Source organism: Eutrigla gurnardus (assembly GCF_963514095.1).
Source record: "Eutrigla gurnardus genome assembly, chromosome: 17".
Classification (NCBI taxonomy): Eukaryota; Metazoa; Chordata; class Actinopteri; order Perciformes; family Triglidae; genus Eutrigla; species Eutrigla gurnardus.
This window is the reverse complement of record NC_139928.1, coordinates 7,571,572-7,587,577: the sequence shown is the minus strand read 5'-3', so window position 1 is coordinate 7,587,577 and position 16,006 is coordinate 7,571,572. Positions and strand designations below refer to the sequence as shown.

Genomic DNA, 16,006 nt, shown 5'->3' with positions numbered 1-16,006 from the left:
AGAAAGTCTTTTTTTTTGTTATCTTTAATCATTCCTTACCTTCTGTTTGTTACAGAGATGGGCTTCCATATCATCCACTTTAGCTGTATACTAAATGCTTCAGTGAGCGCTTACATGTCTTCTTTAAAATTGTCTGATTAAAATTTCGATTTGTCTGTATAAAAAAAAAGCCGCTGCAGCTCAAGGCAAGCAGGGAGATAAGACCATATATCTGTATACCCCATATCCAAGGCTTTAATGGTCTTAGATTTATCACAATGTACCTACAGCTCAAATGGCCTCAGAAATTATGACATTTCTGTGCAGAACTGTTATATAAATATTTAAATTTACATTTAATTTTAAGGGCGTTATGAAAGATACAGGTGGATTAGCAAGTGGTTTGCAAAACTCCATGTACAATTTTTCGTGGGCTTTTAGATACCAAAATGAGGGCTCAGGGAAATAAGGTTGTCACTTCTTACAAATATATTCTTTCTTCTTTTTTTTTTATCAGATATTCCAAATTTTCATCTAAAAAAGGCCATTATCATGTCAATGTTTAAACCTGAGATTAAAATTTCCAAAGCTCCATATGGAATTTTTTTTGGTAGAAAATACAATGTTGGTGTTAGACTATTAGACTCTGTGGCCTCCCTTGTCATCTCATCTCAGATCAGTCACGAACAAACCCTGGTAAAGACAGACAACAGGACACCAAAAATACAAAGATTTCTCAGCAGATTTGATGCTCACATCACCTAAAAGTTTGAAATAGTAAACACTTTAAACGCGTGTCCCGTTACGATAAACACCTTGGTGTTCATTAGGTTTGTGTAGGACAGAGTCGCTTGGAAACTGCTGTCAGACAACAGTGCTTATGTCGTCAGCCTCGTCTGGTTTTTTGGGCTTGCTGGGGAGGGACTTGAGGTACTCCAGGTGGCGGCGGGCGTCCTCCTGGTTCTGACGGACATAATACACCACGTACGAAATGACCATGGCAAACCAGCCGAACATGGTCACCAGCATGGCGTAGTCTGTGGTCCTTTTGGCCAGGTTACAGAGGTCAGTATCCACCGCCAAGAAAGGCCGACCCTCCTGGTCCCGAAGTTCCGAGCTCCTGCAGAGGACCCGCGCGACGGCCTCGTGGTTGTGGGCCATTCCGCCGATGGCCTGCTGGAGGGCGCAATCACAATGCCAGGGGTTATCGTCCACGATGACGCGGGCCTTGAGCCGAGCGAAGGCATCCTTGTGCACGCTAGTGATGCGGTTGTGGGAGAGGTCCAGCACGTGCAACGTCGCCTCGATGCCGCTGAAGGCGCCTTCGCCTAAGGTCTCCACCGCGTTGTAGGACAGGTTGAGCTCCCTCAGAAGCCTGAGTCCATGGAAGGCTTGGTCGGGCACGGCCCCTATCTGGTTGTGGTCCAGCCTCAGCAGGACGGTGTCGACCGGGAGGCTGGGGGGGATCTCTTTGAGCCGGGACTGACTGCAGGTAACGTTGAGGCCGTGGAGGTGGGGGTCACGTTGGCAGATGCAGCCCTTTGGACACATGCTGGCCGAGGGGAAGCACAGGGCCATGAGGACAAGGCTCTGGAGGAGCAGGCACATGGGGATGGAGCGCGACAGCCACAAGTCCAGCAAAGTCATACTGACCAGCCGTCAGCAGCATCCCGCCTGGGGCCACAACACCGCCACTGGTCCCTTACACACATCGCATGGTGGCGGTTGGTCTGGTCCTCACTGTCTGCCCATTGGAGATGCAGGAGCGTGAAGAGATGGAATCATGCTGCGTTGAGGCCTGAAATAAAGTCAGACAGAAAGACAGGATGAACAAAGGCTGCTTTGACCAAGTTGTGAACTGACAGTTCAGTATTCCTATAAATGACAGTGCCTTGTTTTTCTTTTAAAGCATCATTTGGAAATGATATTCCCTATTCACCAAGATCCTTTTGTGTATGAACAACAGTCTACAATTGGGCTCTAGCAGCAAGGCTCCACGGATGACAATGATGGTACTTGGTCGGTGCACTTCTAAACGTCTCAGCAAATATGGGATGGATTTGGATTTTGTAGAGATAATCATTGTGGCCAGAGGATTACTCACAATGTCTTTTTGTGGTGGAATTTTGTGTTTCACTTCTTGGTGAGAAATAAAAGTATTACACTTTATTATAGAAGAAGTCCAAAGGAATTAAACAGGCTAACAGACAGACTGCAAACAGACAGAGTCAGAGCAAACTGTCTGCTAGATACGGAACAATAGGGACAGGCTTCTCTGGCCAATTCTGGCTCAAGAGTCTAACAATTCTTTAATGTTGAGCAGATCCTTTGAGCCGCAAGTTGGTGGTCTGTGGTCACGTAGACATCGATCTGTTGTTTGAGTGGACGGTGAACCTTCTCAGAGGCTGTGGGTCTCATGTTTGTTTGACCAACCGGTTCATTCAACGTGTTATTTAAGAGCAAGGTAAAGGGAGGACGGGAATACTTATGACACAAAGTTCAAGCCATTAAACTACTAAATTAAACAATTTCCATTACAACTTTGACACCAGGTAAAAGTTTACAATAATCCAGAGGACATCTATCTGAATATCTATATTGACTGGCACAAAATTGTGTAAAAGACATTCATGGTGCCCAGACGATGAATCCTTTTGAGTTTTCATGTAGCGCCACCAGCAGGTGGACGTATTTGACGGAACGTGGGAACGGACTGCCATGAAACAGACATGTTTCAAGTTCCCCACAGGATAGATCGCTGTCATTTTGGTGATCCCTTGACTTTTATGGAATAGTAAATGTAAATGTACCTGCCAAACTCTTGGGTGTGAAGCAATTTCTTGCCTCTTAGTTGACTTACAGGACCAGGACCAACAGACATGTACAGAGCAGATAGAACAGGAACAATGGCAGAATAACAATATTTTAAGTTACAATATTAAGTAACGTGACCATGTATTATCAAGTATATCAAGTTGTAACCCTGTATAGTTAGCATATATTTAGGTTATTTAAATTCAAGGGTTGAATGACACAACTGTAATTAGCCCGACACACGTTATTTCCACTCCTGTTTCACAGCACTTTGATGTGTCATTGTAGAGGCTTTGCCAGCGTTTGATGTCACAGTTAACATTCATTTAGATGATTTGGCCCCACAGCTTTAAATAAACTCACGCCCAGCTGCCAGTGACGCAGCAATCTTAGGTCCAGAGTGATATAAATAGACGCATCTCGTATGGATCGCTATCGCATTTAGTGCTGGCTTTCATGGTCCCCAGGGGAGTAATCCCAAAAACTTTGGCGGTCTCCTGACTAGTGACACTATGAGTGTCTCAACAACTACTATGAAAGCTGCTGCATACATTCACGTTCCCCACAGGACTGTGATCACTTCAACTAAACTTTATCCTTTATGGCTTCATTTTGCTTCACATTTATTCCAAACTAACCAAATACCTGCAGAACTAATGACATTCCCCATCAGCTAGACTCTTTTGTTTACTTCTCATTAGCAAATGTTAGTATGCTAATGAACAACAGCCTTATGTTGGGGAACATTGCCTGCTAAATATCAGCATCAATATCCTCCATCATACCAACCTGCCGCAGTGAAGCAACGTGCTGTAAAAACCATGGAGCCCCGTTTCCAGATACTATGATCTGAGTAACTTCCAGAGGCGATCTTACCAAAAGCCAAGGGAAACTTAGTTATTGAATTTTTCAGTATCTGTAGCAGTTCTGGCCTTCACACTGAAAAGATCCATTGTTTAGTATTTTTTTTTGAAAAATAATTGCCCCATCCAACTTTTATGATCACAAATGTAATTGTATGTGTATTGCTTACACTACACACTTAGCCTACAATAGGCCTGCATTCAAATAAATAAAGAAACATACATAAACGTGTTTTGCAGATGAATACAAGCTCACATTAAGGAAATATGACCCACGTAATAGAATTTACGAATTCCTTCCCTTTTCAAATCATCAATCAATCATTCTCACGATAAACTGATTTCCATCCCTTGAAAGCCCATAGTTTGTTTGTGTGTGTGTGTGTTTCAGAACACTGTGGGGCGTTTTGGAGGCTGCCAATCCCAGAACAAATATCTGACTTCATAGCCGATAGCTAGCTTTATTAATTCAAAATGATTGACCCATGTCGAGCCTATAGATCAGTTCAGGATGTGTTAAGGTCAACTTTAATTGCAGGATGTAGATCATTACAACTTCTGAAGAGGGAAGCTGCAATGCACCTGATCACATACTGAACATATCCTGGTATAATCCTGGTTTAATATATATTTGCATTTGTGTGGTTATCTTATTGTAATTAATAACAATTTGGTGTGTTTCTCATCTATGAAAAAAATAAACTGTACAAAACACAAAAAGGACAGACATCAGTTTCAATTAATGATAAATCCTCTCAAAACCAGTTAAATATTGTCAGTTGCCCCAATGAACAATGTGATGAATCCATGGGACAGACACTTAAAAACTGGTCCCCCCCCCCTTTTTTTTGGTTCCCCTTCAAGTGGTCGTGCTGTCTAACTCACCCATGCCAAAAAACATTAATTGTTTAAATACTAAAATAAAAGACAAAGCCTTCCCATTTGTGAAGTAAGAAAACAAATACTGTAGATGTGCTGAAATATTTGTAAGAACAGAATTTATAAAATGTATAATACGTGATGAAAAAGGTGATTAATTCACCATCATCCACCTCACACTGAGCTCAGCAACTCTCTTCTCATGTTCACTGCAGCGTTTCAACGTAATAAAAAGGCATGATATGAACATTAGTTACGATGATCCATAATAATTGTGATTCAAGATATTAACCCAGATAAACATCAAAATAGGCTTACACTCTTAAAATGGCACTAACACTGGAATCGCTTGATGTTTTGTTAAGAAACAAATGTGTTTTATTGTGTCACAAATAGGACACATAACTTATTGTACTGAACATTTATACACTTTATCTGGTCTCCATGCATGAATACACTACTAGGATAGGGAGCTAGCCATCTTCTCCAAGTCACTTGTGACGATATTTATGATTATCCCGATAATGGAAATTTGTGCACGACCGTTTATTGAGTGTTTTTTATCCCAATAATGTCTATTTTACTTTTCTTTGAACAGTTGAAGCTCTTTTGTTGGAAAAATGTGACGGTGCACAGAAAGTTCACCACAACACGTAGGATTGCAACAGAAAATAATCTTTAACTTATTATTTAATTTTTTATTATTCATTATGTGTTTTTTCAGGGAGACCTTGAGGAGGATGAATACTGCAGCTCCTTTTCTTTAACATACACAATAGCCAGACATCTTCCATTTGGACAGAACATTCCTGTCTAATAACCAGCTCGTGAAGAGGCTCCGTGCAGCACAGCAAAGACCAGCAGCAGCTCCCACATCGAGCTGTTTATCCAGCTTCAGTCCGCCGCTGTATGGAAACAGGCTTCATGCCGGATCAATCAAATCTGCACGGTGCTTATGGGAGGTATGATCTTCCGACGTGTGTGCTCATTATCACTGTTGAGTACAATACGCAGCACAATGGAAATAACAAAATCTGAAAGTGCAGAAATATCTCCCTATAGTCAAATATTATTTTTGTTGAGATGGTTTGTGGTCACAGGAGGCAACGAAGCAAGTATTTACTTATGTTTGCTGCTACGTTTCCTGAGGCTGAATAGTGTGTATATGTCGGCAACAGCAATGGTACAAGACATCAACCAAAGTATTGGATCTAATCTATAACAACAAATATGAATGTCCAAATTGAATGACGATCCATCTGAGACATTTCACAAACAAAAAAATCAAAAAAGAAAATGTCAAATTCATCGTTGGGCCTTGAGAAAAATCACCCAAACCATTCATCTTCAGGGCAGCAGATGTGTGTATAAATGTCAGGGAAATCCATCCGATACTATATTTCCTGCCAGACCAAAGTGATGGCCCACCAAAGGTTCACTCCCTATAGAGCCACACAACCAGCTTGACTAAAATAAAAATAATTAAGCTGTCAAATGGAATTTGGAGCCTTTCAGATGATGTGCATACGACGTGTGTGAAGTCTTATTTCTGTGTTTCACCAGCAGCCTTGTTCAGGAATATGGAACAACTCAGGGTTCGTAGATGGACTTTTAAACATTATTACTTTTTATTTTTAAAGGATAAGTCTGGTGATATAATATTGTACTGTAGACAAATCACATAAAATGGCCCAAAGCCCAATATATCTTCTTCCTTAGTGCCAAAGAGCCCCATTATTGTCCCAAAGCTATTTAAAACACAGCAATGAGCCACGCTGTTGCACCGAGCGACACGTCATCACACACACACACACACACACACACACACACACACACACACACACACACACTGCTATATTTCTACACCATCCTGCTGCCACAGACCTCAATCCTCACTAGAGTACCAAATGTGGATTAATCCATCACAGAAAATAGTCCCCCCGCGACCCTGAAAAGGCTAAGCGGTGACAGATAATGGATGGATCGATGGATGCATGAAAAATAGTAACAAATGCACCAGTTTCCTGTTTCTGTAATGTTTGCTTTCTTCTTCTTCTTTTTTTTAAGAAACAAATGTCTGGTTTGGGAAATATTGTTAGCTTTTTTAAAAATTCTATGAGTTGTGCTTCTGTGCGTTTGTGACTCCAAAGACACAGTAGGTTGATCAAATATGCAACTAAGCACAAATTATAATGACTTTGGGTTTTGTTTTGTTTTTTATTTGATATTAAATTTAAATTTGTGCAAATGTGATGTCAGTTGAGCGTATCGATGATAGAAGATTTACATTTAGGTCAGAATTCAATCAACTTAGAGCAAGTGTCCAGTGCACATCGAGATCGACTGGCTGTTAGTCGACAGCTCTGAATTCTACTTGAGAGGTATCTGTAAAATGCATCTGTGTATGTTGAAGACATTTTTTACACACTCTACCAACAATTATTGTTAGTTTCTATCCACCGTCACAGGGCTGATGTAACCTTTAGCTGCGTTTCTGCTAAGTACTCCCTGGTCATTTATGTCCTGAGTAGACGACTTTTCAAGGAACTAAAGCATTCTTCAGCCCACTCTTGTCTGCTTTTGCAGAGCAGTCTAAAGACCTGCGAAGATGTGGCAAATTAGTCCACTGTAGAAGAAAAAAATGTTGCTTTTCTTTTCAGGGTTGAATAGAGACTCAGCAGCAGACAGAAGACACAAAGTACAAAAGGCGAGGAGGAGAAAGAGGATGAGCGATCTTGACCTGCCATAGAGGCAAGAAGGTGCTCGAAATATAAAAATGAAAGAATTGGTCTAATTACACCAATATCATTAAATACATATTTTCTTCTCATCTCAGGAAAATATCTGTTATCTAAATTTAGATTGAAATGCTTAAACAGCTTTTTATTACATCTATATTTCTCCTTTTTCCCCCTCAAGTAGCTACCTACTTGAGTTTGCCAACGCACCGTCAGCTCGTTGTAGCAGCACTGAAGGACCCATGCTGCACGTCGGTACGGACACATTTAAACATTTTAAAAGAGAAATAATTAAATATAAATAACATGACGCTCCTCAATGCTTCATACAGGTGATCAGTCCGAACAGCAAACAACACCAGGAAGCAATAATATCATACCAAAAACAAAACAAAACAGTGATGATGTGGCAATGAACGAAGACAATCTGACAGGGTACCAAGAGAAACAATGACGTATATAAATGGAAAAAAATCAGAGGCAGACGTGGAGAATCAAACACATAAAGACAGGAAGTGAAACTGCAGATAACCAACAGCGTACAAACAACAGACAGATGAACTAATAAAGACCACTAAAAGCTCGTAATGCCTCGTGGAGTTGGGAGTGTGAGGACTCACAGAACGGTTACATCACTGCAATGACATTTACTGCTGCGTAGTATTCACCAACGCTCGCTGGATATGAAGGATGAAATGCAGAGGAGGGAAATGAGACGAGGAGCGTCTGTCTGAAGGATGTTGATTTATCGGCACTTTAGAGCAATCACAAAATCATCGTCTTTTTCTCTCTCTCATCACAGCACCGCCATGCTCTCTCTCTCTCCTCCACCGCTCACCCTCTCAGCTCACTCATGACCTCTCGATCTCTTGTCTATGTTATCAAACAAAGAGAAAAACTCTCCCCTCGTCCTGAATCGATACCAGAGTGCCTCCTTTTTTATGAATGAAGCAGTGGCGCTTCGTCCCTGCAGACCCTGTGATGAGCTCCTCAAAAGGTTCCTAGTCCCTGAGGAAGGCTCCTGCAGGTGAAAAGGGGCTTACAATAATAATTTGAACATATTACGTCACACTAGTCATTTCGGACAGCATTCTGTGTTGTTGATGTTTACCTACGTGTCATAAATGTAAATACATAAAAAGCTGGTGGAAACTTCAAATCCACTCTGGTGTGAGAATCGGCCTCCTTGACCTCTGCGACCTCTGTTCTTGGGTCTGACATAAGCTGCCACTGTGGCAGCTTATGGTTTTTTTTCTTCTTAAACTATCGCTTTAATACCTATGCTCCATCTGCTTTGAGCGCGTGGACCCTCCCACGGCACACCGATCTCTTCCTTCAGACCAAACTGATCCGTGAGCTGGTGAGGTTGATTCAGTTTGAGTGGGCTGTGTACGCATGTGTGCTTCTTTTTATTGATAGGGTGAACTTCCACTGATCTCGATCTCTATCTAGTCATACACTTACCTCACGTGTCTTCCTCTCTGACCATTGCAAACAATTTACCCACATTTGGCGGGTGCTCATTTCAGACCCTGCTCCATTCATACACTCCACTACTGATATTCCATTTAAAAAAAAAATGTCACTGTACCGGCCGAGAGAACTCCTTCTTAAATTGAGCCAGAGAATAATGTACTCTCTCCTTTTCCTCCTGTGAGGCCCGATTCCATTTAACCTTCTGACCTGACAGTCTCGCACCATCTCATCTACCGGCTGCAAAGGCTAAAACTTCTGCTGTATTTGAAAATCACACATGATCGAGTACCTGGAATCCTCCACCAAGTCTTGACTTAGTCCCAAATTGAATACAAGAGGGTTACCAGAGTATTCCTTACACATGAGAATACACACAGATTTGCATATAATACTCTGAAATCGAACGTTTTTGGACGCCAGAGAGAATTCCCAGCAGTGTGTGCAACCGAGATGCCTCCTGTTTCGAGGTTGAGGTTCTCGAGCGACGCCTCCACGAGACTTCAACATCTCTTCTCAGTACTAGGATTGCCGGCCTGGGTTTAGGAAACCTCCCACTATTATTCATTGATTATGTACTGGTAAATGAAGGTGCCTGATGCTGGCTTGGGAAAACAAATTAGACAGAGAACAACGCAGCTGAGAGCAATTAATTAAAAAAAAAAAAAGCTTGAAAAGAACTCCATTTTCTCAGTTTAAGATTTTAATTGTTTTTACTGGATTCTTTGAATGCTAAATAGACTCTGACTGAGAGATAATACAGGCTGTTGTTGGTGAGGGGGGGTTGTTACAACTTAAGGGGGCGTTCATGTTCATTTCCCTAGTTGGGAAACCGTTGTCACGATTATTCCACCACTACATGTGTATAAGCCACAGACTGTCTGTGGCACAAACAACAAGGTCGCTGCTGTGCTAAGTTTATGGAGCAGCTCCAGTGTTAGCATAGCCTAGCCCAGATTAATCCACATTTTAAGTTGCTTATCGTCATGAAGACAGACCTAAAAAAACATGACATTACAAATTGTAATCATTATAGTTTTTTGGCATCATTTGTATCCGTCTTTTGCAATTAAATCTCGACAAAATTGTTTATGTTGGGTTCATACCGCTGTAGTAAACCAGCTGATGTGCATCTTGCTATTCACAGTGAATACAGCTGGGGGAAATTCACTGAGCACCTGGCGTATAGTGGTTATTTCAGCCCTGGGAAGACCAGAGGTCAGACCCCCCTCATCCCCGGTGCATCTAGCTAGGTGACCTGTGTTTGGTGTCAAAGCACCTTTATGCCTCCTTCAAAAATCACATGGCAAAACAAAGCTATACGAGCATGATTTCTAGGAGACGTGGCTGGATGATGAAACGGTGCACATTTTCATGCAGTCGCTCCTCCAAAGCTTTCATGGCGGACGGACGCAGCTGTGTGATGAATGAAGAGGAGCACTTGCGAGTGAAGTGGGCGCGCTTGTCGGCTTGTCCATTTTGTAAAGTAGCAAAAATGCATGCAATCACTGGATGGGAGGTTTCCCAATACTTGTGCAGAGGCCTTTCAACATTTCAAAAAGCGTTTGACTCTATTTCAATTTTTTTCAAATATTTTCACGTAAACACACTTGACTGCAAATCCCGTTGGAACAGTATGTTTATGAAATACTAACATCTAAACATCTCTCAATCTAATCTGCTATCTGACTGATTTCCAATTATCTGCATGGCACATGACAAAAGGTGGCATTATCTCTTCTAAACTAACCAATGGCTGTTGAAGGGGTTTCCCCATTCACTACAATACTGCATCTAATTGTAGGTTGCCTCTTGTGGCCATCAGATAAACTGCAGCCATGCCAACCTGTAGGGAAGATAATGGCACAAGAAGCTGTCAAAGATTTTTGAGAGTTTGTTTACTAATTTAAGCATAGTCAGTATTAGCAATTGATATTTGATGAAATACTGCATCATTCTGACCTCATATGAAGCTGATCTAAGGATGTTTAAAATGGCACAAATGTATAATATGTTGCTCATAGGGACTAAAAGTAAATACAAAAAAATATTTCTGTTAATAGGTACACTGTCAGACAGGCATTTGGCAACATGCCAAAGATGCCAGATATTTTATATTTTATTTTGGAGTTGGTGGAGAACAAAACGGAGATAAAAGAGAGTGAATATTGGACTTAGATTTGTCAACAAGGCTCCAAATGAACGTTAATGCTGCTCTGTGTCTGTGAGACGTGTAAATAGGCAACTGTTTGAGAACATTTTAGCCATACAAACTGTGAGTTTTGTGTTTAAAGCTGCACCCATGTGACCACAAAAGCACCACTGATTGCAGCTATAAAGCAAACAGCTTTTATCATAACAAAGTGTATATATATATATATATAAGTAAACTAGGGTCAGCATTACTACATTAAAGTGTCAATTTGCGATTGAACTGCAGGCCTACAGTATCATTTGCACAAAATATGAACATGCTTAAAAAGAAATCAACATACAGGACATTCATGTGCATTCTGCTGTCGGGTAATAGCAGACCAGTAGCTCTACTTTGAAAAGAGGCATTTGAGGAACATACGGTGATCTCTGACGTGTGTGCTTTTCCTGAGAATGGAGGAGCTCGCAATCAAAGAATTATTAGCCTACCGGTGAGAAGCATTTCCTGTCCCTCCATTTTTCTCAGCAAGCAAATTATCCCTGGTTAGATGACGTGTGATGATGTGAAAATGAGGGATTACACCGAACCACCGTTCTGCCGCCCGGCATTAACACAAGTCTCGGGAGATCCGATCACAAGTGGACAGATCTGAGTGCATGTGGGAATGACGCATTGAGATCCCCTCACTCGGACCACATTCGGAGGTGGTCTGGGCCACATCCAAGCACACATTTATCAATACAGACAACAGTAATTATTTTTTTCTTAAGCATGGTCCTTGAATTTCACTGTATAAACCAATTATGTTATTAATTCTATTTTATTTATTGATGTTTTACTTCTCCATGTATCTGTATTTATTTATGCCTTTATGTTGCTGCTGCCACAGCCGAGTTACCCCTCTGTAAATCAATTAAGGATTATCTCAACTGCAAATAATCAATTCAACATTTCTATTATGAGCCCAAACTGTATCAAACAGTGTCTCACACGCTCAGTAACATTTAACAAGAATTAACCTCTTCAGTTCAGTTCCTATGGAAAAAAGAGACCAGGAATAGAATGGCTTCCTCTGTTGGTCTCCTTCCAGAGGAAAACGCCAGGGTCCATAAGGAAAATGAGCCATTTCGAGTCGTTTTGAATGTTGAATGCTTATTGACACTGAGCCTGACAAACAACACAGTCCTGAAGGGGTCATTTTGATGGAGCTCGTCTAAAACGCTGTCTGTGTTTCAATGATGTGCCATAATTGTTGTGTGGGTTCAGCTCGCCCGTCAGCCCGAATACCAACATGGAAATCCACACCTTCTGACCGGGATGCACCTCAGGTCTGACAGAGAATCCAGATGTTCCCTCACATGTGGACCCCCCCATTAACACAACTATGGAATGGCCGTATGCATTTGATTAAAAGCTCTGCTATCATATGACACTGGCTTTTGCAAACACAGCCTGTCGTGTGTCTACTAGCTGGGCAAACAGCAGACAAGGGAACAATTAGCTCCCCAAACAGCCATATTGTTATCAGCGTCTCCAGTCCTATAAACCCGTCTTGCCTGAACTGTGGCCCCGATACGCCTCGAAAACGAAAAGAACGTCACGCAAAACTCCATTTAATAATACGGTATTTTAATGTATCCATCGTTACTGGCGAGCAACAGTTAGACTTCTTGTTATATTAACCACAGCTCCTGAAGCTATATCGGCGGCGTTATATTTCGGCACACGCCGAATCCACCCAGCAGCAATTATTTGAATAATATTTTAACTTTGGTAAATGGTTCGCCATGGTCGCTGCCGCCCTCCGCGGTGCATTTTATTGGGAAAGATCGGAAGAAACTGCAGGCGGAGCAGTAATAAAGTTGGACATTTGCAAATAGATAAAAGCTCACTGTGGCTTCTTTATGCGCCGAATTGATGCGCGGCGTTTAGAGATTTGTAATCCTTATTTTGATTCATTTTGCATGTTGTGTAATTTCGGTAATTATCAAATAAACATTAAATCGTTATTTTTTTTAATGGCGTCTGGCAAGATGAAAATATCACGCATCAGTCTACCTGGACTGCCTAGACCATATCAAAGCTTAATGATGTCTAATTGTAAAGGGGGGGGGGGCAGAGCGCAAACTGCCAAGCACAAGTAAACATTTATAATCACCCAATATCAACAGTGTGGCTCATATATATATATATATATATATACACGCACACAATTCCTCCAGGCTAAATATAATGGATAAAGGCAGCGACCAGCAGCAGAGGACAGACAGCGCAAACACAATACAGCAGAGACACAGACAGGCGTGAGAGCAACAGGCGACACGAGTCTCCTCACCTGCAGACACAGTCGTCAGCTGTCGGAGTGGAAACGTTCATATCACATGAAGCCGCTCGGGCGGGCTGCGAGGACGACAGCCTGCCCGCGCAAGTATCCGGCCACTGGCGCACAAGTCGCAGTGTGAATTCGCATCTTTTACCTTTCAGTATAAAACACCGCACAGGAGTGAATGGGGAGAAAGGGAGGGGTTCAGGGTGTGAAGCGAGCGGTTAACACAGACGACACCACATCCGGTCTGGACCTTCAGCGTAAAACCTTTAATGCAGCGTCGGAGTAAAAATAAAATAACTTTTTGATGAAATGTAAAACATGGACTCATGATTAAGGTAGAATTCACTAAATACGGAAAGAAATATATTTAGGTGCCGTTCTGGATTTTATTGCTTGTGTGTTCTCAGTAATGCCCAAAAAGACTGAAAACAATTACAAACATTAAGGAAAGCAGTTCCGAGATCACACTTTGTATCAGAACTCATCCCCATATTCAGGGCTGTATGGACCTGTTTATAGGCTCCAGATATAAAAAAAAATAAGATGCCCATATCTATCACACCTCCCCCTGTCTGAGACTGTAGGCCTACTTTTCTTTTTGAAGTTCGGCCTTTTGGCCATCTTGGTTTTTGGCACAAGAGCGTGGAAATGCTGAACATGAGGCGGACGAGAGGTTAAAATTCACCACCCAGCCTGAGCCTGGACAACGTTGTGGAAACACATACAGAAAACAGAGAAACAGAAGCACCAGCTGCCATACCATTCAGAGTAGCTTCCTTCCAACATCAACTCATCCTCTTGAATGTACCATAACTTTGCTTTTTCTCGTGTTGCATTAAAGAACTACAACTTCAGTTTTATTGTTCAACCGTGGGTTGCAGAATTAATAAATGACCTTGAATCATTAAACCATTCATTATCACCTATTTAAACCATGTTTTCATTACTCTTTGCTCCTTGAAAGCTTTGTCGAAGGCAGCTGGACAATGCTTTCAAGGACTATGATGTGGATGAATGAGAACCTTCACTTTAAGCTCTTTCAACCATTTATTTATTCTTTTTTAGCTTAATATTTCCGACATTTATTTATCTTCAATGTCTCTTTATCGCACGGCTTCTTTATTTTTTTAAAGAAAATAGTGCAGCATAAAACATTTACCCTAAGGGAAGCAACGAGGTCCAGCTGCACATTCCTCAGTGGTAACCATGCTACTACACACTTATACATCCCTTCATCACATATCATTGGCTTTGTATCATAATCATAGCATAATATAAACTCATTGATTAAACAATATCACTCCGCACCCCAAGTGGCAAATGCTTTTATTTTGAAAGCAGACTTGTAGTGTTTCCTGATATTGTTGTGGCTAACTGCTGCAGCTTGATGCAGCTGTGGCGCTCACCATGTAGAGAGCAGAAGAAATGAATGGGAAGTCATCATTTGGCAGGCAGGCAATATATCTTGCGTGTGTGCGTGTGTGTGCATGTGTGTGTTAGTGCGTGTGTTCTTTGGAGATGAATTGACATTAAGGCACAAACACACCGTTGTTGTACTGATGGATTATTATTTAGTAGTATTGCTGTTGTGTTGTGGCTGCTGTCAGGGGTGGGGGGATTATTTGAAGACCGACAGCTGCTTTTGCCCTGTAACATACCAGGGGTGTGTGTGTGTGTATATATATATATATATATATATATATATATATATCCCTCATAAAGCCTATACAGTATCTTAATGCTATAACAGATTTGTTTTTTGATTAGAAGAATATAACCTGTCAGCTTTATCTGAAACCCGTGTTGTGTTAAATGATGAGTGGTATTTATTTATGAGATTGTCCTGGTGTTTCAGCAGGTCACACCAACTCGACGGGCTGACAAGACAATTAAACGTTTTCAAATACAAATCATCTGTTTGTGTTCTTTCATTAAATGTCTTTTTCAATAATGGCAGACTTGTAATCTATGACGGCGAGTGCAGACCAGACTTTACTGTGAATTTTTTGAATCCCGATGATGTGACGTGACATGAAGCCTCTTCCAACCCTCCTTGGTCAGGACGTGTCTCCGTGAGTTGACCTTTTGCAGGCGGAGGCCAGGGGGCCCCTGATACTCGTGGCCCCTGGGCCTGTGTCCAACAGGCCCTGTTAAGTACTCCATCACACATACAGCACATTTCATCTCAGGCTAGCAGCAGAGGTTTTTGCTTCTGCCTCCATCTGTCCATCCGTCTGTCTGTCCATCTGTTCGACCAACACATCTTAAAAACTGCAGGCAGCAGCGTTTGCTGTGGACATTCACACTTCCACCTTCGATCTTCTTTCCCTCACATCACCATCGTCATGCTTTCCATTTTCTAATTTCCTTTTCTTTTTTACAACATAGTCATACAGAGGCTGTGTAGTACAGAGGTGGATATGTGTCTTATTGCCACTACTATTCTAAAGGAACCTCTGAAGTTACTCTTAGGGGTGGTTCCTTATCGGACGTCACATCCAGCAACAAATGAGAGAAGGTGATCTATTTTCATACTTAGAGGGTCTCTAGACACACTGTTGCATGTTATGTCATCTTGAAATAGCACTTTGCTGTGGTGGGATCAATCTGTGAAGGGGCCCCAGGGAGAAAAATCCACTCTGTGAATGGCATGTATTCTTCAACAAATACAATGTAATGTTCAACGAGCATTAGACGCATAGAACTCAAATAAAAAACTAGTATTTGACACCATCTTCAAGACAGGGCCTCAAGGGGCCTTCAGGGACCTTAACAT

General features: G+C 41.6%; 1 protein-coding gene across 1 annotated transcript; it reads right to left on the bottom strand.

The window, feature by feature from the left end:
- Positions 1-223: 223 nt before the first annotated feature.
- lrrc3b (leucine rich repeat containing 3B) lies at positions 224-13,350 on the bottom strand. Its single transcript, XM_084032756.1, has 2 exons — positions 13,237-13,350; positions 224-1,777 (listed from the first exon to the last, which is right to left on the bottom strand). Exon 2 carries the CDS (start codon positions 1,624-1,626, stop codon positions 844-846), a length of 783 nt encoding a protein of 260 aa, XP_083888882.1. The 5' UTR covers positions 1,627-1,777; positions 13,237-13,350; the 3' UTR covers positions 224-843.
- Positions 13,351-16,006: the final 2,656 nt, after the last annotated feature.

Coding starts and splice junctions, on each gene's coding strand:
- lrrc3b (XM_084032756.1), bottom strand. CDS start 1,626: ATGACTTTGCTGGACTTGTGGCTGTCGCGCTCCATCCCCATGTGCCTG.